The 26217-nt window shown below is 43.1% G+C and overlaps 1 protein-coding gene across 1 annotated transcript in view; it reads left to right on the forward strand.

Annotated features, from left to right (window-relative positions):
• MEGF10 (multiple EGF like domains 10) overlaps nt 1-24362 on the forward strand; it is a 137476-nt gene extending 113114 nt beyond the window's left edge. The window contains exons 14-24 of the mRNA XM_049648438.1: nt 524-658; nt 1196-1324; nt 3115-3243; nt 8151-8279; nt 10437-10565; nt 13802-14038; nt 15292-15419; nt 17034-17157; nt 21536-21580; nt 22352-22558; nt 23821-24362. Of these exons, the coding sequence (XP_049504395.1) occupies nt 524-658; nt 1196-1324; nt 3115-3243; nt 8151-8279; nt 10437-10565; nt 13802-14038; nt 15292-15419; nt 17034-17157; nt 21536-21580; nt 22352-22558; nt 23821-24005 (1577 nt within the window). The 3' untranslated portion in view covers nt 24006-24362. The remainder of the gene's footprint in view (nt 1-523; nt 659-1195; nt 1325-3114; nt 3244-8150; nt 8280-10436; nt 10566-13801; nt 14039-15291; nt 15420-17033; nt 17158-21535; nt 21581-22351; nt 22559-23820) is intronic.
• The last annotated feature ends 1855 nt before the right edge of the window (nt 24363-26217 follow it).

A 26217-nucleotide genomic window follows, 5' to 3' on the forward strand; every position in this document is an offset into this window, starting at 1 on the left:
AGTAATGTCTTGAGAAGAACCTAATTATGTAGCATTTTGCTTGCTCACTTCTCAATCACAGTCATTAATCTGGACCACGTTGAGGAGGAACAATCTTTTAATTCAGACTATAGATCTGTTTATTGCCAGTAATGAGTCTTAAAGAAAAAAGGATCAAGACATGGCTTGAGAGTATTTATTTGGCCTTATTAGATTTTAGAATTTTATTTCCTTTCATTTATTTGTTCAACAAAAATTTTTCAAGCCCCTGTTGTGTGCCAGGCCCCAGGTTAATTGGGACCATAAATGAGAAAATAAAGAGGACAGAGACATTTGCCTGCCCTCCAGCAATTCAGTTTAATGGTTTCTTTTCATTATTAAGGACTACCCTTCTTCCTTTGGTGCTTGTTTTAGACTTGGAAAATTCTCAGTATTGTTAAACAAAAAAAATTTTTTTGCCCCAAACTTCAACTAGATCCTGATGTGGAATTTGAGAGGAATACGTCTCAGGAAAGATAACTGTTGATTTCCATTCTATTTTCAGTCTGCTCCCCTGGTTTTTATGGGCATCGCTGCAGCCAGACGTGTCCACAGTGTGTGCACAGCAGTGGGCCCTGTCACCACATCACAGGCCTGTGCGACTGCTTGCCTGGCTTCACAGGTGCTCTCTGCAATGAAGGTAAGTAAGGCGCACGGTGTCTGGGGGGAGGTGCGCGGTGCCGGGCAAGCCCCGTGCAATCTGTCCTCAGGCTTCCTCTCAGGCTTCCCCGAGGACGTTTTCAGCCACCAGCTATCAATGCCTTCTGGGATGCCCTTTCTGCAGCTTCTGCAGAAATGACTTTGGAAAAGCTGGCTTGCCACCCCGGCAGAATCTCTCTACTCTCTGAGCTGTGCTGCTCTTCGGTTTTAATTGGAAACAGCATCCCATGAAAAATCAATATCAGGGAGGGTTTGGACTCCCTGAGCAAGAAGCCATGAAGTCAGATTTCCAGAAATGTGATGATGTCTCCTCGTTTGTGATGCCTTAATGAGAATGTTGGGCTTCGTGTGTTTCTAAAAATGAGCCCATTCCAGATGACGGGGTGCTGTTGAGTGGAGGCAGCTACTAAATGGGCAGCTGGGCTGATGGCTTTCAAAGTTGTTTTCTGTCCCAAGACTCTAGAGTTCCATGCGATGAGATGTAATTGTGCGTTACTGACCTAAAACTTATTCACAGTGTGTCCCAGCGGCAGATTTGGGAAAAACTGTGCAGGGGTTTGTACCTGTACCAACAATGGAACCTGTAACCCCATTGACAGATCTTGTCAGTGTTACCCGGGTTGGATTGGCAGTGACTGCTCTCAACGTAAGTCTTATTTAGGAACAACCATTGATCTTCATTGGTTTTCAAATTCTTTGGGACTAAAGTAAGAGTGTTTATATAATTAAGAAATAATATATGAATAATTATGATATACATTATTTTAATTTTTAAATGGCTGTTTCCCCCACTAAGAGCTCTATGCAGTGTTCCTATGTTAAATCCAAATAAGGTCTTGCAAAGAGCCTAAATGGGTAGCATGCTTATTCACTTTTCAGTAACTCTTAATCTGTAAAATGAGGGTATTGGGCTCAGAAAATCCATTCTAAGTTTAATTTCAGACCTTGAACGTCACCTATCATTTTTCCCTTGTTCTTGGGCAACTTATGGTGCACACAATTTCAGGAGAATTTTTTTTTCTATTTTTTACTTACTTCAGACTTACTATCTTCATTGGGCCATATTCCCTACTGGGTAACCAAATAAAAATTATAGATGGTCCTGCTTTGTTTTCCTCCGATTTTATTGAGAAATAATTAACATACATCACTGTATACTCTTAAGGCAAACAGCATGATGGTTTGATCTCTTTTTGTTTTGAAATGATCAGCTGGTTCTGCTAAGACCCATCTTCTCATGTAGATACAATGGTTGTCCTCATTTTAAGCAGGTTTATTCCTTAAAGTTTTTTTTAAATGTTTATTTATTTTTGAGAGAGAGAGAGAGACAGAGTGAGCGGGGGAGGGTCAGAAAGAGAGAGAGAGACACAGAATCCAAAGCAGGCTTCAGGCTCCGAGCTGTCAGCACAGAGCCCAATGCGGGGCTCGAACCCATCAACCCCTGGGATCATGACCTGAGACGAAGTTGGACGCTTAACCGACTGAGCCACCCAGGTGCCCCAAAGCAGGTTTATTCTTGAAGCATTAGTATAAATGAAAAGGTTTTCTGTGTGTTTTTTTGTTTGTTTTTGGTAAATCAAATCGTTTTACCCCATAATATGATATTTCACAGATACTTTATCTGAAGCTCTTTTTGCTCTTAAATGGACAGTGACCCTCCAATGATTTCCTTTTATTATTTTCTGCTTCATCCAATTAAGAATTTTCATGATTAAACCAATTCTTACGTATAATTTACACCTTAAACTTTAAACAAATCTCTAGTGACAACTCTGGAGCAGAGCGACTGGTGTGTGACTTATGTGACACCAGATCCCTTAGTTTTTCTTAGTCCTATCATTTTGTCCATCTTATCTCTGCTTAAATGTTCTCTCCTTGGGGAAGCCTTCCCTGAGGGAGCGGCTCTGGTGAGCGATGTCTTGCAATACAAGGAGCACATGATGCCCAACGTCACATGATCACAACTGAGCCAATGGTTCTTGAAATGCGCTTTGATATGCAGGTGCTTTGGATTATGAGCATGTTTCTGGAGTGAATTATGCTTGCAAAACAAGGTTTTACTGTATAAGGTTTCAAAGGGCGGTCTGGACCTTGCCTGGTCCTCTGCTATCTCTTCTGTGTCTAGAACAGTGCTGGGCACATAGGAGCTCAGTGTGCATTTGTTAGGCAAGTAAATCTATGAACTGTAGATGCTTTTTGTTCTGCCTGCCTCACTCCGCAGTCTGTCCATGAATACAGTGGCAGTAATGATGGTTGCCGTTGCAGTCAGTGTTGCCATCTGGGTATTAGTCAGTCTGGGAGCACTGTGCTTTCTTAGTCCTGATGCACACCACTAACCTCCCATATGCAAGGAGATGGGCAGCAGGACGGAGTTCCCTCTGCTGGGTGCTGGTCTCCGGGCTCTAACCGAACTCTCCATGCGTGCTGTGGTTTCAGCTTGTCCGCCTGCCCACTGGGGCCCGAACTGCATCCACACGTGCAACTGTCACAACGGGGCCTTCTGCAGCGCCTATGATGGGGAATGTAAATGCACTCCCGGCTGGACGGGGCTGTACTGCACTCAGAGTAAGTGACAAGCCTTCCGAGACTCACCAAGGGAGCCACACCCAAGGGGGATGGGACCAAGCCTCGCCCTTTGCATGCACGAACTGAGCTCACCCAGGGTTCCTGGCGTTGGAGTGTTGTTTCATCTCCCCCGTGACCACTAGACGTCTAACTGCCTCTGTGTGGTTATGAGCTGTCACGTTCCAAGTTTTCTGTCTGTATGTCATTGCAGGACACCGAAGTGGAGCAGTGCTGTATGTGATGGTGTGCAGTTTCTTTCCTCACTCTCCTTTGACCAGACCCTATGTATAAGCACCAAACTCCCTATCATTTATCAATACATGTATCTTTGTACAGACATATGTACACATTTTTGTAGTATGTGATTCCTTTTATTTTTTTTTAATGTTTTTATTTATTTTTAGAGAGAGAGAGTGTGAAAGGGGATGGGGCAGAGAGGGAGAGGGGGGACAGAGGATCCAAAGCCGGCTCCGTGCTGACAGCCTAGAGCCCCCATGCAGGGCTCGAACCCACGATCTGTGAGATCATGACCTGAGCCGAAGTCAGACTTCCACCGCTTGAGCCGCCCAGACATCCCTGTGATTCCTTTTATATGAAGATCAAGAACAAACAAATTGATCTGTTAGGATTATCTACTGGGAAGGTGCATGAAGGGTGATGAAAATGTTCTATATAATGGTTCAAACTGGGGTGGTGGTTACATGGATGTCCACCCTGTCATTTATTCCAACAGCACAAAGGTTGGGTTAAGTGACTGTGGCTAGAAAGGCAGTGAAGATCACAAGCCTTGCTCCCCGACGTAATGTGTGCTCTTGGAGAAGGGTGTGTTCCGTGGTTCTCAAGCTTAAGTGAGCGTCAGAGTCACCCAGGTGGCATGACAAACACAGACTGCTGGCCCCACTCCCAGAGTGTCTGATTCACTAGGTCTGGGGTGGGACCTGAGAATTCATATTGCTGACAACTTTCCACATGGTGATGCCAGTCTGGGATCATGCTTCAAGAACCACTCATTCTTTTTTCCATTTTATATCACATAGTGCCCCAACCATTTCTTCTTCTGTGAGGTTTTTACCATCATAGGATATAATGTGCAAAGTAGTCCACAGCTCAGCACTGTCAGGGAGAAAAAAGACTATTCTCTATCTTCTTGCCTTCAAATGAATAAAGGAGACAGCACGGGAAAGCACGAATGATGGTTACCAATAATAGTATACACTTGGTTTCAGTTTATTTATTTATTTTGAGAAAGAAAGAGAGCACAAGCAGGGAAAGTGCAGAGAGAGAGAGGGAGAGAGAGAATCCCAAGCAGCTCCATGCTCCGTGCTGAGCCTGACACAAGGCTCGATCCCACAAATGAGATCATGACCTGAGCGGAAATCGAGAGTCAGATGCTTGACTGATTGAGCCCGCCATGTGCCCCAATAATATATCATTTTATTCTTTTTTTAATCATAATATGAAATTTTAAATCCCAGAAATGAGCTGAGAAGGGAAAATAGGTCAGAAATTAGGCAATTCTTGGGGTGCCCGGCTGGCTCAGTCATTCAAGCATGTGACTCTTGATCTCAGAGTCTTTTTTTTAAATATGAAATTTATCGTTAAATTGGTTTCCATACAACACCCAATGCTCATCCCAACAGGTGCCCTCCTCAATGCCCATGACCTACTTTCCCCTCCCTCTTACCCCCATCAACCCTGTTTATTCTCAGTTTTTAAGAGTCTCTTATGGTTTGCTTCCCTCACTCTCTGACTTTTTTTTTCCTTCCCCTCACCCATGGGTTTCTGTTAAGTTTCTCAGGATCCACATAAGAGTGAAAACACATGGTATCTGTCTTTCTCTATATAACTTATTTCACTTAGCATAACACTTTCCAGTTCCATCCACGTTGCTACAAAGGGCCATATTTCATTCTTTCTCATTGCCAAGTAGTATTCCATTGTATATATAAACCACAACTTCTTTATCCATTCGTCAGTTGATGGACATTTAGGCTCTTTCCACAATTTGGCTATTGTTGAGAGTGCTGCTATAAACATTGGGGTACAAGTGTCCCTAGGCATCAGCACTCCCGTATCCCTTGGGTAAATTCCTAGCAGTGCTATTGCTGGGTCGTAAGGTAGACCTATTTTTAATTTTTTGAGGAACCTCCACACTGTTTTCCAGAGTGGCTGCACCAGTTTGCATTCCCACCAACAGTGCAAGAGGGTTCCCGTTTCTCCACATCCTCTCCAGCATCTATAATCTCCTGATTTGTTCATTTTGGCCACTCTGACTGGCGTGAGGTGATATCTGAGTGTGGTTTTGATTTGTATTTCCCTGACGAGGAGCGACGTTGAGCATCTTTTCATGTGCCTGTTGGCCATCTGGATGTCTTCTTTAGAGAAGTGTCTATTCATGTCTTCTGCCCATTTCTTCACTGGATTATTTGTTTTTCAGGTGTGAAGTTTGGTGAGTTCTTTATAGATTTTGGATACTAGCCCTTTGTCCGATATGTCATTTGCAAATATCTTTTCCCATTCTGTCGGTTGCCTTTTAGTTTTGTTGGTTGTTTCCTTTGCTGTGCAGAAGCTTTTTATCTTCATGAGGTCCCAATAGTTCATTTTTGCTTTTAATTCCCTTGCCTTTGGGGAATATGTCAAGTAAGAAATTGCTGCGGCTGAGGTCAGAGAGGTCTTTTCCTGCTTTCTCCTCTAGGGTTTTGATGGTTTCCTGTCTCACATTCAGGTCCTTTATCCATTTTGAGTTGATTTTTGTGAATGGTGTGAGAAAGTGGTCTAGTTTCAACCTTCTGCATGTTGCTGTCCAGTTCTCCCAGCACCATTTGTTAAAGAGACCGTCTTTTTTCCATTGGATGTTCTTTCCTGCTTTGTCAAAGATGAGTTGGCCATACGTTTGTAGGTCTAGTTCTGGGGTTTCTATTCTATTCCATTGGTCTGTGTGTCTGCTTTTGTGCCAATACCATGCTGTCTTGATGATTACAGCTTTGTAGTAGAGGCTAAAGTCTGGGATTGTGATGCCTCGCTCTTTTTCAATATTACTTTGGCTATTCGGGGTCTTTTGTGGTTCCATACAAATTTTAGGATTGCTTGTTCTAGCTTCGAGAAGAATGCTGGTGCAATTTTGACTGGGATTGCGTTGAATGTGCAGATTGCTTTGGGTAGTACTGAAATTTCAACAATATTTATTCTCCCAATCGATGAGCACCCAGAAATCCCAGAAATGAGATGAGAAAGAAAAATAGGTCAGAAATTAGGCAATTCTTGGGGTGCCTGTCTGGCTCAGTCATTAAAGCATATGACTCTTGATCTCAGAGTCTTAAGTTGAAGCCCAATGTTGGGTGTAAAGGTCACTTAAAAATAAAATCTTAAAAAAAAATTAGGTGGGCACTCAGTGACTCAGTCAGTTAAGCATCCGACTTCGGCTCAGGTCATGATCTTGTGGTTCTTGAGTTTGAGCCCTGCATCGGGCTCTGTGCTGACAACTCAGAGCCTGGAGGCTACTTTGGATTCTGTGTCTCCCTCTCTCTCTGCCCCTTCCCTGCTCATCTCTCTCTCTCTCAACAATAAATAAACATTAAAAAATTTAATGAAACAATTGGGCATCGCTTGTTTAACACTAATTAGAAAACTGGAGAATAGGCTGAACAAGTGTTTTGAAACTTCCTGGAAGTGGGTATAAACCTTGAGCCATTGTTCAAAAGGGAGCATTGGCAAGTACAGATCTTGTCTCAGGCATATTCTGCCAAGATTGTATATATAGAAAGTTTTTCAGCTACTTAGAGAAAATTACTTACACATTACTGTTTATCATTCCAATATTAGGGTCTACTTTAATCCGAGGACCTTTTTAAATGGACATAGCACAAGAAAGTGGGAAGGACATGGGGTCTGGAGCCAGACTTGCCTGAGTTTGCTGGCTGTGTGACTTAGGGCGTATAGGGCTGAGCTCCCTGCTCTAGGTAGGGATACCCATCCCTGTGTGTCTGCACTGCGGTGAAGATTCAGTGAGAGGATGCATGCAAAGCATCTGGCATCGATTAGGTGCTAAATAAATATATGGCAATGGCAGTTGTCATTGCATGCTGGCATCTGTGCTCTGCCTCTGTTTCTTGGAAGTTGAACTTTGCTTAAAACCTCCATTAGAAAAAGAGAAAATAAAAATCCACATGGGATACTTAGAAGTAGCCATACAAGCAGCCTGTATTGAACTTTTTGTTATGCCAGAGAGCCCACACCCTTGCTGGGCAGCTGCTGGCCCAGGACAGCCCATGGGGCTTATGTGTGTCCTCAGCCAAGAGGTCTGGGTCTGGAAAATCATACAGCAGTGTTAGGTTTATGGATTTTTTTTTTTTTTTTACAAAGCACCTATGAAGTGCTGGGGTTTTGTTTGTTTGTTTGTTTGTTTTTGAGTTTAACATTCTACTCTACATCTTTGGTGAAGGAGATGTTATCTAAGTCAGTAATGGATACGGTGGACAGGGCTAGCCGCAGACTGAGAGACGTTCTGTGCTGTAAGTAAAAGCATATGGGTAATTTTAATATATAATACCCATTTCAGTCCATGGCATTTGACTCCAGGAGTCTAGTAGTTCAGGGAAAGAATGCAAGGAATTGCCCCCATACTTCCGCGGGGTTGGTGGCGTGCTTTGTCAGAAGATACTAGTCTTGTCTCCAGGAGCACCAGGTATGGAACCATTCTGCCTCCCGCTCATGAATTATGACCTCCTTGCACGCGCCCCATCTTGGGACTTCAAAGAAGCCTTTGTGACGAGCTGAGATCTGCATTACTGTCTTTATTCACTCTCCAGTGGCTAAGAACCTTTCAGGTTTAAACACAAACAGTGGGAAGCAAGAGCTGTGTTTTTCCTCAGCAGCCTCTGACTCTGCTGTCCTTCCCTCCTGCACAGGATGTCCTCTGGGTTTTTACGGAAAGGACTGTGCGTTGATATGCCAGTGTCAAAATGGAGCTGACTGTGACCACATCTCTGGACAGTGTACATGCCGGACCGGGTTCATGGGGAAGCGCTGTGAACAGAGTAAGTACGGGAGGGTGACCCTTCTGGTTGGTATTTTCCCCTAGAATCAGTTTTCCTACATGCCTGAACAATATGAAGGCAGGACCTGCATCTGTCAAGTTGTTTGAATGGATGGCTGGTCACTTACCAGCACTGTTGACTGTTACCGTCAACCCTCCCAGAGAGCTGGCCACCTCGGGGTCCTTGCTGGCTGTCTTTCCCCCTAAACTTCTTCTGGGTAAGTAATCAGTGCTCTGGGTGGAGGGGGTGTGGCTCCAAGGAGGAAGACAGAATTCAGGTTTTCCATCTGTTCACCCTGGCTCTCTCTAACTCTCCTGCTTATTTTTGGAACGTGGCTGCTCAAGGGCGTTACGAGCCAGTCAGAGTCAGAGCCCGGGTCCACACTGGAGGAGAATGCATTCTCTGGGGCCAGGCTGAGTGCACAAAAGGCAGGTAGGGGCTCCCAGCCCCTCAGTGGGTGTGGAATGAGGTCCATACAAACGTTGCCCCCCTTCCAACAACCTTTGCTAGATAGTATTTTTCCACTGTTTCCCCTAGCAACTGTGCATCTCGGTCTTTACAACGTTCAAGACAATATATCGCCTTAAAATTTTTTGCTGTAAAAATCCCACTCCAGAAGAATATGCTCTGTTGGAATTACGCAGCCTTTTTTGCCATTTCTGCCGCTACAGCTATGCGTCTGCAGGGTATAAGAAAATTAGGTTTAGATTGAGTATTTCAAAGTAGTCTCTTGTTACTTTCCTCTGTGACTTTCATTCAATATTCAGAATGAATAAATAGGGTCTTAGAGCTGTAATGGGGCTCAGTCTTTTATCATAGATGACAAGAAAGGGACAGGAGCGTTCTTGCTTACCAGAGAGGGCGCTCTTGGCAAGGACGCAGCAAAGATTACAGGGCTGTGGGAGCATTATGGCCTGAAAGGCAGATCAGCAGGACGGGGCTTTGGCAATAAACCATCGCCTTCCCTCTACCCCAGCAGCACCTCGCAGCACCCCTGGAATATCCAGGTCGTCTCAGTCTTGTGTACTAAACCCTTGAGTTATTTTTGCATATCTTCCTGTATAGTAAATATAACAGGAGTGACCTCCAGGAATCAGCCTGGAAACGGATGTCCCAATTTTAGTTTTTTACTGCTATTCATTTCATCCTGAAACACATACTGAGTCACACGGTTTCCTGCATACCCCTTGTGTGTGTAAATATTGTGTGTGTGTGTGTGTGTATGTGTGTGCGTGTGTGTGCATAAATGTCTAAACATATGTGCACATACCTAGAATCAGAACAGACTCTAAAATGACTTTCCCTTGAATGCCAGACCGGTTATGGTTCTTATTAAATAAAAGCTGCTTAAGTGCTTCCGTGATTACTTTGAACATCAAATTAAAATATCCCTATTTTTGGAGAACTCTCCTGGTGCTCTTTTGTAAACAGAAGCACTGTGACAGAGAATTCCAATAATAATAGAACATTGCCCCCTGCTGCTCACTTTACAGAAAACATCAGTATTTGGTGATGATTTTTAGATTTGACTCTTCTTTGAAATTCACACCCAACTCTTATGAAGAGTGCATCATAAAAACATCAGTATTTTCGTCTCTCAGGCTTCAACTTGCACATCCAAATTTTGAGCCATTCTATGGCAAATGAAGTTCTTACCTAGAAAATTAACAAGACTTGCCCTTCCCTTGTCCCTGTTCCCAGCTAATCCGAGTCGGAATGCGCCACTTGGAAGATCCCCGAGTCGTCAGGAACGTGCTCACGTTCTCAAGGATGCCATCTCTTGTCCATACTCTTTAGTGTTTTATCTCACAGTTTTGCCCGGCGGGGTCATCTCAGGTTGCCCTTGCTCACGATCTTCATCAGTTCTGTTGGGTTCTGCAGACTCTCAACTTACCCATCAGGGAAGTGGGTACATAGAAGCTGCAGGAGTCAGGAGCTGTGGCAAGGAGCTCAGTGTCTGGCCTTGTGCCACATGGCCCCGAATCCCATGTGGCAGGGAATCCTGGCCAGCTCTAGGACTTCCAGGGTGGGTCTGCCTGCGTAAGGATCCCCCGGAAGGGCTGCCCTTGAGACACAGAGGATCATATAGTAAGAGACAGCCTTGCCCCACATCCCGAAAGCTGGACAGCTTATGTTGGATTTTCATCTCCTTCTCAGAGTGCCCTGCAGGAACATATGGCTATGGCTGTCGCCAGATATGTGACTGCCTGAACAACTCCACCTGCGACCATATCACTGGGACCTGTTACTGCAGCCCAGGCTGGAAGGGGGCGCGATGCGATCAAGGTAAGGATACTAGTAAAGGGTCCTACTGCCTCGAACTGTGTAATCACCATGTACCAGGCAACATGAAGTATTTGCACCTCCACTGCAAGGTGTAGCTGGTTGTTTAGTTGCCAGATGGATGCCTCATTGCTGCTGTCCTATGGGTGAGGAAGGTAAGGCTCAGAGAGGTTGAGTCATTTGCCCAACATGACGTAGCTAATATCGAATACATAGCTATATGTACGTCAGGGCTTAGATGCCGCGTTTGTCTGATTCCAAAGCTCAGGAACTTCCCGCTGTGCCTACGAATGTTTTCACCTTTACTGAGATATAACTAACCCATAAAAAGCAATGCATGTATACCATTATATTATGTGTATATATGTATATATATATAAATATATATGTATATACACACATATATACATACGTACACGATGTATATATGTACAGCATGCAGTATATATATAACCTGATACAATCTGACAAACATATATACCCATGAGACCACAACCACAATAAAGATCATGAATACATCCCTCCCCCACCCCCCACCCCCTTCCAAATGTTACCTCATGCCCTTCTCTGCCACCACTGCTCCCGGGGCCCCAGGCACCCACTGATGTAACTACAGATGGGTTTGTATTGTTTAGAATTTCATGTAAGTAGAATCACACTGTACTCTTTCTTGTCTGCTTTTGTTTGCTCTGCAAAATTATTCTGAGGTTGAACCACGTTGCTGTGTGAATCCATACTTCTGTTCTTTTTATTGCCAAACAGTATTCCTCTGCATGGATATATCATCGTTTGTTTACTGATCCACCCGGAGATGGACATTTGGATTGTTTCCAGTTTTTGCTATTATAGATAAAGCTATTATGAACAATAATGTGTCAAGCCTTTGTATGGATACGTACTTCCATTTCTCTTGGATAAACTTATAGGTGTAGAATGATCGGCTCATATGACATATGACAGGCATATGTTTACCTTTTTAAGAAGCTTGTGCCTATGGTTTTTAACAAGGGTGGATCACAGTAACCTGAGAATGGTCATATATGTAGTCCTACTTGGGCAATTCTGATTCTGGAATGGATGGGGCCTTTGAGACAGTTCTTGGGGTACCTGGGTGGCTCAGTCAGTTAAGTGTCCGACTCTTGATTTCAGCTCAGGTCATGATCTCCGCGTCGTGGGATTGAGCCCTGTATCAGGCTGTGCACTAAGAGTGGAGCCTGCTTAAGATTCTCTCTCTCCCTCTCCTTCTGTCCCTCCTCTGCTCATGCATTCTCTCTCTCTCTCTCTCTCTCTCTCTCTCTCAAAAAAAAAAAAAAAGAAAATGAAAATGAAAAAAAAGAGAAAGTTCTTCTGATGGTTCTAAAGCGTGGCCACCAGAGAGCTCCTGAAATGTGTGACTCTGCTTCAGAGGGTAACAACCACATGGGCTCTAGGGGGCTTTGGAAAATTCATACAGTGTTGTGGGGCAGCCATCTTAAAACGTACACTCTGTATGTATTCCTGTTTCATTTTCTTTCATTAAGTAACTTTTGCATGTTCATGAATTATATTTGTCTGTCGTAACAACAAGATGTTCTGTTCCACAGTCACATCATCAGGACACATGCATTGTGATCACGGTGCACACTGCTGTATGTTTCAGGGCACGCTGTCTAATAAGAAGGTCTAATGCTTAGAATCATGAGGTCACAGGGACGTTTGAGCTGGAAGCACCTTCTGGGCGGCCAGGTGCCTTGTTTGTAGATGGTGAAACTGTAGCCTTCAGTGCCTAAAGGAAAGTTCAGGATATCTGGATCAGTTTTTTAGATGCCCCGTTTCTTGACTCCCACTTCAGAGCTTTCCTGTCCCCATTGGATGGAATGTGAGGAGAAATTATATAAAGCTAAAGTTTAAATATTAACGAGTAAGGTTTTAAGGTGATGTCATCAGCTATTATTGGAACAGACCTTTCTGTCACAAAAAAAAAATATCACTATATGGAACAATACAACTTGGGGGAAAGAGTCCATTGAAATTAGGATAAGGCAGACCCTCATCTTGAACTAGATTTTTGATGGAGTTATCCTTGGAAGGAAAATTATTCCTAGAAATGTTGAAGATAGGGGCGCCTATATGGCTCAGTTGGTGAAGCGTCTGACTCCTGATTTTGGTTCCAGTCATGATCTCACAGTTCATGAGATTGAGCTCCACGTTGGGCTCCATGCTGGGTATGGATCCTGCTTAAGATTCTCTCTTTCCCTTTCCTTTTGCCCCTCTTCCCTGCTTGCACATGCTCTTGTGGGGGGGGGGGGGGGGCAGGGGGTGCACCTGTGCACACGCTCTCAAAAAGAATTTAAAAGGGGCACCTGGGTGGCTCGGTCGGTTAAGCGTCCGACTTCGGCTCAGGTCATGATCTCATGGTCCGTGAGTTCGAGCCCCACGTCGGGCTCTGTGCTGACAGCTCAGAGCCTGGAGCCTGTTTCAGATTCTGTGTCTCCCTCTCTCTCTGCCCCTCCCCGTTCATGCTCTGTCTCTCTCTGCCTCAAAAATAAATAAACGTTAAAAAAAATTTAAAAAAAAATTTAAAAAAGAGAAATACTTGGACTCCTGGGTGGCTTAGTTGATTAAGTGACTTCAACTCAGGTCATGATCTCGTGGTTTGAGCCCTGTGTCGGGCTCTGTGCTAACAGCTCAGAGCCTGGAGCCTTCATTGGATTCTGTGTCTCCCTCTCTCTCTCTGCCCCTCCCTGTCTTGTTCTCTGTCTCTGTCTCTCTCTCTCTCTCAAAACTTAATAAACATTAAAAAAAAAATGCTGAGGATAGATATAGACCTAAAGTTAAGGTTAGGCAGTTGAGACATTTAGGAGTTAGCCCTTCATAAGCTTACTACAGCATAATAAATAAAGCATGGTAAAAACTAGGTAAATCGTTACCACCAATAAATTCCGCCTCTGGTCTAAGCATTTAATCTGCAGTGTGTGGGAAGCTCCCAAACCCTAGTGTGGAGTCTTTGGGTTCAGGAAATCTGGTCTCATTTTTGAGGCTTAGAGCAGCCTTGTTCTGGGCACAGACAAACCAAGAGCATCTGCAAATGAAGAATGTTTGTTTTTCCTTCCTGCTGTTTCCAAAGCTTTCCGAATTAACATTTCACTGACTGAACATACCCAGTCATTGGCACGGTGAGACAATTTTGCAAATAGAGTGCAAACATTCATCTGGCAGGTTGTTGTCCTTGCTCAGATCTCTTCTTTTCCTTTGGCCAGCTGGTGTTATCATCGTTGGAAATCTGAACAGCTTGAGCAGGACCAGCACGGCTCTCCCTGCCGATTCCTATCAGATCGGGGCCATCGTCGGCATCATCATCCTGGTGCTGGTTGTTCTCTTCCTCCTCGCGCTGTTCGTTATTTATAGACAGAAGCAGAAGGGAAAGGAATCGAGCATGCCAGCAGTTACCTACACCCCTGCTCTCAGGGTCATGAATGCAGACTATGCCATTTCAGGTAAGACTGGTCCCTAGAGCCATCCTATTCCTTGAAAAGTAAGGTTTCATCCTGGTTCTCTGAAACTGGGTGTTTGGCTGTGCTGTCCATTGTTGCTGTCCATCAGCCTGGAGGAAAGTGTATGTTGGCAAAACATCCCTTGTTACAGATGTGTTTTATATGTTGACAGGAGCAGAATGACCACCGTTGTCTTCTAGGAGGGTTTTGAAATTGAATTCATTATGAGATTGCTTTAAAGTTTTTTAATATTTGCTTATTTTTGAAAGAGAGAGAGAGAGAGAGCAAGTAGGGGAGCGGCAGAGAGAGAGGGAGACACAGAATTCGAAGCTGTCAGCACAGAGCCTGGTATGAGGATTGAACTCACAAACCGCGAGATCATGACCTGAGCCGAAGCCCGCTGCTTAACTGACTGAGCCACCGAGGCATCCCTGAGGTTGCTTTAGACTTAGGGAATTTCAACCTGGTGGCAGCTTTCCTGGGCATCTAAGCTTTTGCCATATGTCAGGGATAGGAAGTGGAGAGAAGGAGGTGTCCATAATTCTGGCAAAGTCATGGAACAGGTCTTCTGTCTCTGGCCTTGGGTTCTTAACACAGTGCCTTCTAACCTGTCCCTGGGCCCATACACATCATTAACTGCATAGCAACCAAGTTATATAAGAAACAGTTTTGTGGGATTAGCAAGAACCAAAGCCATTCATTAAGAAAACTCCTTAGAATCTCTCTGTCACACGTCCCCATAAAGGTAGATTTTTAAGTGACCTGCTCATTCATCAGAAGTAACCACATAAACTTGAACACTTAAATATTTATTATTTTGGGCAATTATTGCAGGATTTCAGGTGGGTCACATGTCTATAAATACACTGATTCTGGGGGGAATACACAAAGCAGCTGATTTACTTAATAGTGTATTTCTAGCAAAGAATATTATGGCAAGAGCTTAAGTGTCTTAAAAAAAAAAAAGAGGAAAGTTACAACAGGATTAGTTTCAAAGCAATGGCTTTCCAGGTGTATAAGCATCAAAGCAAAGAGGACTTGTCTGAGGACCCGTGCACACTTTTTTGGGAGGCAGGTAGGAGGGCAGACACCTGCTGCTTCTAGAAGCTTTGCTGAGTATGCTAGGCAGGAGGGGATTCTGCCCAGCCTGTGATTTGGAAGTGGTACCAATATTCATACTTGTTATTTTGCCTTCTTTTTACCTGCACAGATTTCGAAGAGCCTGTCACCTTAACTGTTTCCTTCTCTTCTTACAGAAACCCTTCCCCACAGCAACAGCGGAAATGCTAACAGTCATTACTTCACCAACCCCAGCTACCACACGCTTACCCAGTGCGCCACATCTCCACACGTCAACAACAGAGACAGGATGACCATCGCAAAGGTGAGAGGAAATGGCTCCAGGTCGTCGAAGGTGGGTAGGGGGGTGAGGAAAGGAACGGGCATATAGGGGAGAGCTGCCGTTTCCCAGATGGGGTTCTAGGAGCTTGATATCTCTTACCTCGTTGGTTCCTCCCAACAGTCTTGCGGGTGCGTATTAGAATCCCAAGTTTACGGGTAAAAAACACAAGCCTTGGGGATTTTAAGTCACTGCAAAACACAGCTTCCTAGTTGCTGAAGGAGGCAGCTGCAGGATGAGTCATGGTCCCCGGTCTCCTTGTCTCCAATTTGCGCTGTTTCCGTTGCACCTCTTTGGAAAAACGTTTCTCATACTGCATGAGGTTTCCAAGGATGTCTCAGAGCAGGCCTAAGCAGACTCCATACTGGGCCTTTGCTTTTGTCTTTTCTGACCATGTCTCTTCTAATGCCCTTTGGGGGCCCCCTGCACTTTCCTAACAAAAACAGCAACCACATGCCTTTATTTGGGTTCAACCACATGAGATTTCTTTTTTGTAGGTCACAAATGATCAAATAGCAACAAACTATGTGCCAAGCATTTCTAATCATTTTAGAAATATAAATTCATTTAATCTTCATACCAACTCTATGAATCAAGAGTGATTTTTATCCTCATTTTATATAGATGCACAGAGAGGTTGGATACCCAGGCTTCTCCTCTTGTGTCACTCACCTCACCCCAGTCTCTTCTAGATTGCTCCCAAATCCCAAACATTTCTTTCTTCTGAGTGCCCCAAATTATATTTCCTGTCTCCATTGTCTTTTTTAAAAAATATTTATTTATTTATTTATTTATTTATCTATTGAGAGAGAGAGAGAGAGAGAACAAGGGAGGGGCAGAGAGAGAGAGAAGAAGAGAATCCCAAGCAGGCTCCACGCTGTCAGTGCAGAGCCTGATGCAGGGCTCAATCTCAGAAACCATGAGATGATGACCCAAGCCCGAATCAAGAGCTGGACGCTTAACCAACTGAGCCACCCAGGTGCTCCTCCAATCCCGATCGTCTGATTCCAGCTCTCTGCTGGAAGAAAAACCAAGGTAGTTAAGTTAATCCAGTTGCAATTACATTAATGCAGCTGGCTTTTAACTACAGTGCCTGATAGGTAGATAGTACTTCACCTTCCCGGGAGACTTCTATGTGCATCTTGCCATCTGTTCACCTACATTTTCAGAGAAGGAGGCAAAGTACCTAATCTCCTCCTCGTATTTATAGCTAAGAAAACTGCTCGGGGTCACCAGTGACTCATACAAAATCATGCAGTGTTTTGCGGGAGAGCTCAAACCCAGAGTTTGGTGTTTTCACTTCAAAGTTCTTTGCATGTTAACCCAAGTAAAGTCTAATGGGAACAGGGCGACTAAGTGAAATGACGAACTTGAAGCCATAGGGGGTTTAGTTAGGGCCAAGAGACACGTACTCCTGCTGCCCTCTGCGGCCTGCCCGGTGGTCACCTCTGCCCCTCTGTGCAGGGTGGAGGTGCTTTTCCTCACTGGAAAAGCAGCCCTCGATTTCTGCCACGGACATGCTTTCCCCAGATCGGCAACACTGTGCTGTGCCACGCTGTATTCTCTTTTGACGCCGTTTACGGTTTATGTTTTTAACAGTCAAAGAACAACCAGCTGTTTGTGAATCTGAAAAATGTGAATCCCGGGAAGAGAGGCCCTGTGGCGGACTGCACGGGGACGCTGCCGGCAGATTGGAAACACGGCGGCTACCTCAACGAGCTTGGCAAGTTCTCCCCGTGTCCGTCCTCAGCAGGCTCCTTCATCTTTTAGTCACCTCAGATAGTCACAGATTGATGATCTGCCAAAGCGATTTATTGGAAACATGCCTAAAGGAGCAGAATGATAGAATTATACCGAATGCCTGTATGGGCATTGCTATCCTAGGTGCTTTATTCATCCAACAAACATTTATTAAGGTCCTGGTATGTGCCAGGGATTGATACAAAGAGACAAGAATCCCTGGCTGCGTGTAGCTCCCATTCTAACTCCACATGTGTTAACTTACGTCATTCTGACAAGTATGTACTGTTGGTAAGTACGTTCTGTTACCGTCACCATCGTGTCCATGCGGCGGTTGAGAAACTGAGTCACAAAGAGGTTAAGTAACTTGAGAAAAGTCTCAAAGCCTATTAAATGGTGGCGCTGGGATTTTAATCCTGTCAGGGTGGTACCAGGCTATGTGTTCCTCTTCGCTCTCTTTTACCATGGGCCACCCACACTTGAGAACCCCTTCCCTTTAGGTGAAGAAATGAAACTGTCAACAGGAGTACAGTAAGCCAGTGCTTCTCAAACATTTTGGAATAGGACCCCTTCACACTCTTAAAAGTTATCAAGAACCCCAAAGACCTTCTGTCAGTATGGGTTATATCTTTTGATATTCACCATATTCCAAATTAAAACGGAGACCATTTAAAGTAGTTATTTATTTGCTTGTAATAGATGTCATCTCATTCCATGATAACATAAAACATTTTTATGAAAAAGTCACTACATTTTCTAAAACAAAAACAAATTAGTGAGAAGAGTGGCACTGCTCTACCTTTTTTTATAAATCTCTTTAACATCTGGCTCAGTAGAGGATAGATTCTTGTATCTGCTTCCGCATTCAGTCAGTGGTGATCCCACACTTGGTGCAGCTCTTGAAAAACCACTATGCATTTGAGAGAGAATGAGAGAGAAACAGGAAAATAATGTCATTGTGCTATTATGAGAATAGTTTTGATCTCGTGGCCCTGCCGAAAAGGGGGTAGGGCTTCCTAGACCACCCTTAAAGAGCTGCTGTGATTCCCCAATGAAAGAAAAGTGCCATTGCCAAGCTGTTGCACCTCATTTTCAAGGAGGTGCTTGATGATACCATAATGGATGTGTGCATTGCCTTGTGGGTAATGAACCCTTTCTTTTGTATTTATTTGATGGTGGGGCTTCCAGAAAACCCAGTTAAATTTGCATTTCAGAGCAGCAACAAATATTTTTGGTATAAGTATATCCCAAATGTTGTAAGAGACATACTTACCCTAAAAATAATTTGTTGTTTCTCTGAAATTCACATGTAACTGTCCTTCCTGTGTTTTTATTTGCTGCATCTGACAACACTCCTGGGTGGTCCTTTCCATGCATCTTGTTTTATAGACAATAAACTGGTCACCAAAGAGAGGTTAACTCTCTTATCATCCAAGATTTCATAGAGGAATGAGGTAAAGCCAGGTCTCAAAGTTGGTCTTCCAACTACTCCTCCACTGTTCTTTCTGTGAAGCCCTTATATGTCAAATCACCTGAGCTGGATGTAGGAACCAATCTTTAAGGGCTCTGGAATCCCTTATTACTACTGAAATGAAAATGTTAAAGTAGGAAAATGAGTACAAATTCTTTACTTTTATTTATATTCTACATGAACATTATCAAGTAGCTGTGTATTTCTGAACATAGTTGAATTATCTATATACCAGATTCACACTATATGTATTGGTTAAATCATTTAACATCACAGAGATTTTGTTTTATAAATTTTTTGTAATGTTTATGTTTGTGAGAGAGGGAGAGAGAGTGGGGGAGGGCAGAGAGAGAGGGAGACATAGAATCCGAAGCAGGCTTCAGGTTCTGAGCTGTCAGCACAGCGCCCGACTTGGGGCTCCAACTCACAAGCCGTGAATCATGACCTGAGCTGAAGTCAGACATTTAACCAATGAGCCACCCAGGCACCCCGAGATTTTTTTTTAAGTCTAAATTACATTAGTAATGTAGCTCAAAGAAACACATGAATTGGTATTAGTAAAGTACTACCTGGCACTAATGAGAGAAAAGTTCTCTTATTCCACCTAGACCTGCTACCCATGGTCCTGACTCTAGAACACAGTCACTACAGTGGTCACAGATAAACTTCTCTGCCCACGGAACGGATTGTTAAAAGTATAAAATCTTCATTGGAAATTCTGGATCTCTTTCATGTGTTCCTGTCTATGTCCTTTACAGTTGTTGCACAGAAAAAGTCTGCCCTTACCAAGAACAGGATAAGGCACACTATGGATGATAAACTGAGTAGGTGATTTGAATGATGGAAAAGTTGTTGTGATATTGTGTGAAAGAGGCCTGAACTTGACACAAAAGCCCTGAGATTGATTCCTACTTCTGTGATAGGGCGCTGGGCTAATCGCTCCACTGCAGCTGATCTCTTCATTGTGACTTAGGGATAGTGATCCTGTTGTGGCTCCTTGAATGAATTAAATTAAGGTAGGCTTTTGAAAGCATCTATCCAGGAATTGAGACATGGGGGAGTTTATGAGAACACCCGCCTACTCCCTTGCTAAAACAGCACCCAGAGAGAACTTGGCAGGGGCGCTGGTCTAACAGTGCCACTCTTGTTCCCTAATTTACTATCTGCCTCATGCTGATTCTCTCCTGAGCCCCCTGGGGGACTCTAGCCATTGTATAGCGAAGACCGAGATGGACATCTCATGAGACTTTGCTACAATTCGGAGACAGCTAAATGAATCTGGCAGAGTAGCAAGGACAGGGTTCCTTGATAGGAAGGTCTCAGAGGCCACAGGTCCTGCCCGTCTTCATGCGGTCCCTTTATGAAGTTTGGGAATCCCCAAGACCACCCTCAGGATCAATGATTTGGCAGACAGACTCACAGAACTCCCTGCAAGCTGTTATACTCATGGTTACAGTTTATCACAGCCAAAGGATACAGATTAAAATCAACCAAGGGAAGAGACACAGTGGGCAGCATCAAGGAAAGTTCAAAGTCAGAAACTTCCACTTGTCCTTTTCCAGTAGAATCATGGAAAGTGCTAACTTTTCCTGGCTACAATATATGACTATATGCATGAAGTATTCCCAGCCAGGGAAGCTTACTTCAGCCTTGGCGTCTAGAGTTTTTATTAGAGTTCGATCAGGTCAACACAGTTGACCACCCATGTCGTTAACCTTTCATCCAGACCATCTGGAGATTAAAGTGACACCAAGTGCCAAACCCCCTTCCATAAATCACTTTGTTAGACGATCCAGTGTAGCCCTAGGCCCCAGACAAACAAAAGCACGTTTACTGGGTAGGATATCCCAAGGATATAGAGATCACCTTCTAAGATAGTTCTTAGGGTGAAAGCCAGAGGCTCACTTTGGTTAGGTTAATTCACTCTTCATCCTTGTCCTGCCTCCCTGTGTAACTGGGCACCTTTCCCACCACCTGGGAACTTGGCTTCACAATCTGGACCCAAGAGGAAGGAAAACAGTCTCTGAGAGAGGAAGACATTCCCATTTCCTGTCCCATGATGATTGATATTACACACATCCTCTCCCTTTAGGGGATCCTCCCTCCTTCTCCCCAAAAGTGTGTCCCACAGGACATACAAGGAATACATGCACAGTGGCAGGGGACCTTCTCCTTACCATTCTCCTTCTTATGTGACTATTCATCACAAGTCATTACTTGATTCTCTGTTTCTAATCCAAGTCTATAACATTTCCTTAAAAGATCATTGAGGAGCCCTTGAAATGCTTGCATGTAGACTGAAGTTGGGGGTCACAGGACACGTTCAACATTACGGTCATTGAAACACCACTCATTTATACGGTGCCTCAGAATTTATGAGGCTTTGCATATGCTCCAATTCACTTAATGATCACACCCACCCTGTAAAGTTTGCAAGGCAGGTTTTGTTTTCCTCATTTGAGAGACAAAAGAGTTGACACCGAGAGAGCTGAACCTCTTGTCTAAGTCACGTGGTGGGCAAGTGATGAAATGCAAGTCCTTTGTCTCAGTTCTAGTCCTGGCTTTGTCCTTTCCATAGTACAACCTTGAATCAAGTGTACCGATCCATCCATGCCTCATTCTCTACCTTTACTGATTAACATTTCACAACTCACTGTAAATGAGCAGAATGATCAGAATGATACATATATATGTATTTTAAATTCTGAGCACTGAAGACACCAGGTATGAGTGATCTGGGTACAAAGGTTTGGAAAGCAGCAGCTCGGTTATTTCCTGCAGTAGGGAAGTAGTAGGTGCTCAAACGAGCTTCCTCCATGACCTTGGAATATTAAATGGGTTTTTCTCGTTTCCAGATCTCACTGGGCATTTTTTTTCTTCTTTATCACAGGAGCTTTTGGACTTGACAGAAGTTATATGGGAAAATCCTTGAAAGGTATGGTCTAAGTTTAAGGAAGAAGTACATTTATCAGAATCATAATTTTTTTTTAATTTATCTCAGAGACTGAAATAATTTGCTAAACAAGCAAGAGTGGCAGTTTAGAGAAAATGTAGAGTTGTTAGTGTGGTTAATTACTCCATGAAACAACACAAACAACGTTCACTGAGATCAAAAGCATGACCGTAGGTGGATCATGTTAGAGCATAAGTCTGGGGGAACAAAGGTTTTCAGTTTGCTGGGGAAACACTCATATTTCCTTGAAAAGATATATGACTTATGGGGAACGAGAAATGCAAAAATGGAAACAGCAGGGAAAATAAGAAGAGCTCCACATGGTTACATGAATAACTTCATGTGCCCAGTCCTGGGGTTTTACCAGGAATCTTCATGTCACACATGCCTCCCTCGCCATGATGATAGAAACTTCTTGTGCTCCCGGGGCCATCAGCAGGTGGTTTCTTGATTGAAGCCTTTGGGAATTAGTAAATTAAAATGGAATTAATTTGGAGTGTGAAAATCAAAATTAAATCAAATCCACAATGTTTACGTGGATACTCACCTTAGAGAGGAGCTGAAATTACTCTATGGCTGAGTCATTTTATAGCAGAGTCTCTCCAAAATAAGTGACGAATGTATGGTTTTGTTGTCGGCGTATACAATTAGAGAAAACTAGCTACAAAGGAAAAGAAGTAATCTGTCCAAGTAAGTCATCCCAGGGGAAAAAACAATGTTGTCCATGCTTTCCTCCCCCATCTCTCTTCACAGATTTGGGAAAGAATTCTGAATATAATTCAAGTAACTGCTCCCTAAGCAGTTCTGAAAACCCATATGCCACTATTAAAGACCCACCTGTACTCATCCCCAAAAACTCAGAGTGTGGCTATGTGGAGATGAAGTCACCAGCACGGAGAGATTCCCCATATGCAGAGATCAATAACTCAACGTCAGCCAACAAGAATGTCTATGAAGTTGGTGAGTTCCCCTAACCAAAGGAAGAGCCTCACCTAAGAATTTTTTTTGAAATGATTTTAAAGTCTTTGGGAGTCTTTGAGAGTACAATAACAGTTCATATAAACATTATTAAAAACAGTGGTCATATTTTCAGTGCAAACCTGTGTTTACAGTGATCATATTAATTGGGGTCACCTAAATTTTTAAGGGAAGATACCAGCTAGAAAATTTAAAGTAAATTTTCCTATCTCTCACCTGGTCACCCATCTCTTGCTTTGTAACCGTAGTGAATATTTGAGCCCCCATGTGGAATAGTGCATGTGTCACCTCAGCTATTATGTTGCGTTAGCCAAAACAAGCGGTTCAGGTGGATGAAGCAGGTGGTCCCATTTCCTGATTGCATCCATTACATTCATGCTCTTAGCAGGATTGAACATTTTACTTTTAAATGTGTCTAATACATTGCTAATATTCTCAGATGTGAATCTGATGGAACTTAATAAGAATTCAATTTAAAATTAGAATTGTTTTGATTGCCCCTTACAAATACCGTTCGGGGAAAGTTGAAACAAATCAGAAGTATCATTGAGTAGGTAGAGTAGGGCCATGTATTTTAATTTTTCTCTCTCTTTCTCAGCGTTTATGATTTAAACTTTAGAAAATTCTCTACTACTTGTAAATGAAGTGGCCGATTTAACTCTAGTCACTAGCAACTTAGGCCATCGACATGTCACTGAGAAGATAAATAACTATTCATAAAGAATTAAGGCAGCTTTTTTACAGTGGAAGTTGTAGTGACCTAGATTTATCGTTGAAAAGTCAGTTACTATTCCGCTTTGGACCGTCCTGTAAACCCGCCACTTTAACACAGAGCTGAACCGAGAGCATGGGTCCTGAGTCATAAAATGAACTTGTTAAGTATTTCCATGAACTGAGTTAGCCCAGAAGGACCTTAATCTTCTGACCTGTGGAGTCAGGGGTTTGGACTAGATCATCTCCAAGGTGTTTTTCAGACAATGATTTGTATCCAGGATTTCTGTGTATTCCTTGGATGTCTCCATCCAAACCAGTGGCATGCAGAACACCATTGTGTGCGTCAGCTGGTCTCACAGCCCAGAGTAACCACCTCTAAGTGATTATAAAAGCATCATTTGTTTCATAAAATAATATTTATCTTTTTATAAATGCCCCTCTCGTATGTTTGAGATTTGCAAGAAATGCCATACTCTTTCCTGTTTAAATTTTCCACTGCTGATGAATTCATGTGTCCCTGCTTGTCACAGAACCTACAGTGAGTGTTGTCCAAGGAATATTCAGCAATAATGGGCATCTCACCCAGGATCCATATGACCTCCCAAAGAACAGTCACATCCCTTGCCACTACGACCTGCTGCCGGTCCGAGACAGTTCCTCCTCCCCCAAGCAAGAGGATGGCGGCAGCAGCAGCAGCAGCAGCAGCAGCGAATGACAACAAAGATCCGCTTGGTAGCCCCTGGAAGTTTCCAGAACTGCAGTTGGTTCTCCTCTATCCTCGTTTTGCCACCTTATGGGAATGTTCATCTACCTGGTAGGCAACTGTTGGACGTGAACCAGAAAGCTCAAAGCTGAGGCTGGCTGATCGTAGGTCCTTCTTGTACGGGTGGCCTGGAAGGAGATATCAGTGTGACTTCCCATTCTTCTTAGTTTTAGAACTGCGCTCGTGAAGCATGACTTCCTATAAGATCTTGGCTAAAAGCATGAACTTGTAGAAGTCCTTGGGAGAGAGTTGTGGGCTGCAGTGACATTGGTATTTGGTTGAACCATTAAAATCAAAGTATTTTCTTTCTCATTTGCATTGCAGACCTGTACCTAGGATTGTGCAGTTTATCATAAAATCTGGGGTGAATCACTAAACATGTAGAAGGAAAGGGGAGTATTATTGAGTCCTTACATTTTTTTTTTTTGCACCTGGATTTAGAATTATAGGGATAATATGAACCCAGGAAGAAAAGTTCTGTCGAGTGGCATACTGGATAGACTTTGAATAAACTCTAGAACTGGTTAGCAAATTTAAATATGAAAACTTTAGACTTTTTTAGGATGAAGAAATAAAAAATTAGAATTATTTTAGCTATAGTAGCATTATTTCAGAAATCACTGTCCAGATGTGGCAGGCAGAGGTTAATCTTCTTTGACCCTTGGCCCACTTTAGATCCGTGACATCATTCTGATCCCTGTCCCCATCATACACATTCACCATGTAAGGTCCATGACATATCAATAATTATTTCATAAATACAGAAAATAGATTGTTTTATTTTTGACAGACTGGATTGAACGAGTGTATAATGATTGGAAAAGGGTGTAAATTTTAAGTGTAAGAAGACGTTTTGGTTTTGTAAACCATTAGCGATACATGCTGTAATATAGAATTAGCAGAAAGTTTTGATTAATTTTTCCCTAGACGTGACCGAAATATTTTTGTGCATATTTGAGAAAAGGGCACTTTCCTTTGATTAATTGTCGATTTAGAGAAACTATGCTTAAGCTGGTCTTTTGCATTGCTAATATGACATGTACCCCGTTTTTCATTAATTTGTATTTCCATTTTTAAGTTGTATAGTCTATGTTTTGTAGTGCTTGGATTGTTAATGAAAAAAAAATTATGTTATATGTTCTCTGTTTCTTGTATTATTGCCACTTATCTTTTTGCCTGACAAAAATGCATTGTTCTTTCTTTCCTTTTGGAGGGAGGAGATGAGAATATATAAATCAAATCTTTTAAAATTGGTCATTACTAAAACAGTAAAGTAACCATAGGCGAATGGCTCATGCCGGAAATAGAAAAACTTGTTACTATTTCAAAATGGAGCTCCTTTTGATTTGTGTGTTCTGAGTCTTGGTTAAAGCAGGGAGAAGGGGAGCGAGGAACCACTGGTTATTGAGCACGTACTACAGGCTGTTCTTACGAAGCCCTTCATTAGGGTGATCACATAATTGATCATCCAAACTGGGACACTTTTGAGTGTAAATGAGGGCATTGTTAATAATTAACCTGCAGTGGGCCTAAATCTGGACCGTCCCAGGTAACCCAGAATGGACGCTCATCCTGTGCATACCTATCGGGCAATAATATTTTTCGCTTCAAAGTAGTTGTCTCAAGAGAATGCCAATAGAATGGAAGAAAGCTGGTTTCTCTTTGACCTACCTGAGCAAGTGCAAGGGCTGAAAAGCTGCATGAGGAAGCGACTTCATGAGAAAGAACGATTGGTTGTGAATCTTTAAAGGCATAAAACCCATTGTGGTGTCCTGTCTCGGTGAGTCACTTAACCTATGTGTATTGTGTATCCATTCTGCCAGTAGCATACGTGAGGCACTGTCCCTGCCAGTTATTGAGTTGCCACTTATCTGCAGGGATTTCATGTGACACACCAGCACCTGTGATGGCGACTTGGTCAGGGAGGTGATAGCACACACACCTGCAGCGTTCACTCCTTTGATGGCTTGGCTGCTTCTTACAGAGAACCCCAAAGTTAACTCAAGGAAACACAGAATTACCTGGAGCACACCTTAGAAACAATTGATTTTTTCCAACAGTTAGCCTTAGGCTGACCCTTGGACTGTAGGGAGTAGGCGTCAAATTGAGACACTTGTGGCCTTTTTTGGTTAAGAAAAGAATCTTTTCCCCCTTCTTTTTAAAG

This window comes from Panthera uncia (genome assembly GCF_023721935.1).
Source record: "Panthera uncia isolate 11264 chromosome A1 unlocalized genomic scaffold, Puncia_PCG_1.0 HiC_scaffold_17, whole genome shotgun sequence".
NCBI lineage: Eukaryota > Metazoa > Chordata > Mammalia > Carnivora > Felidae > Panthera > Panthera uncia.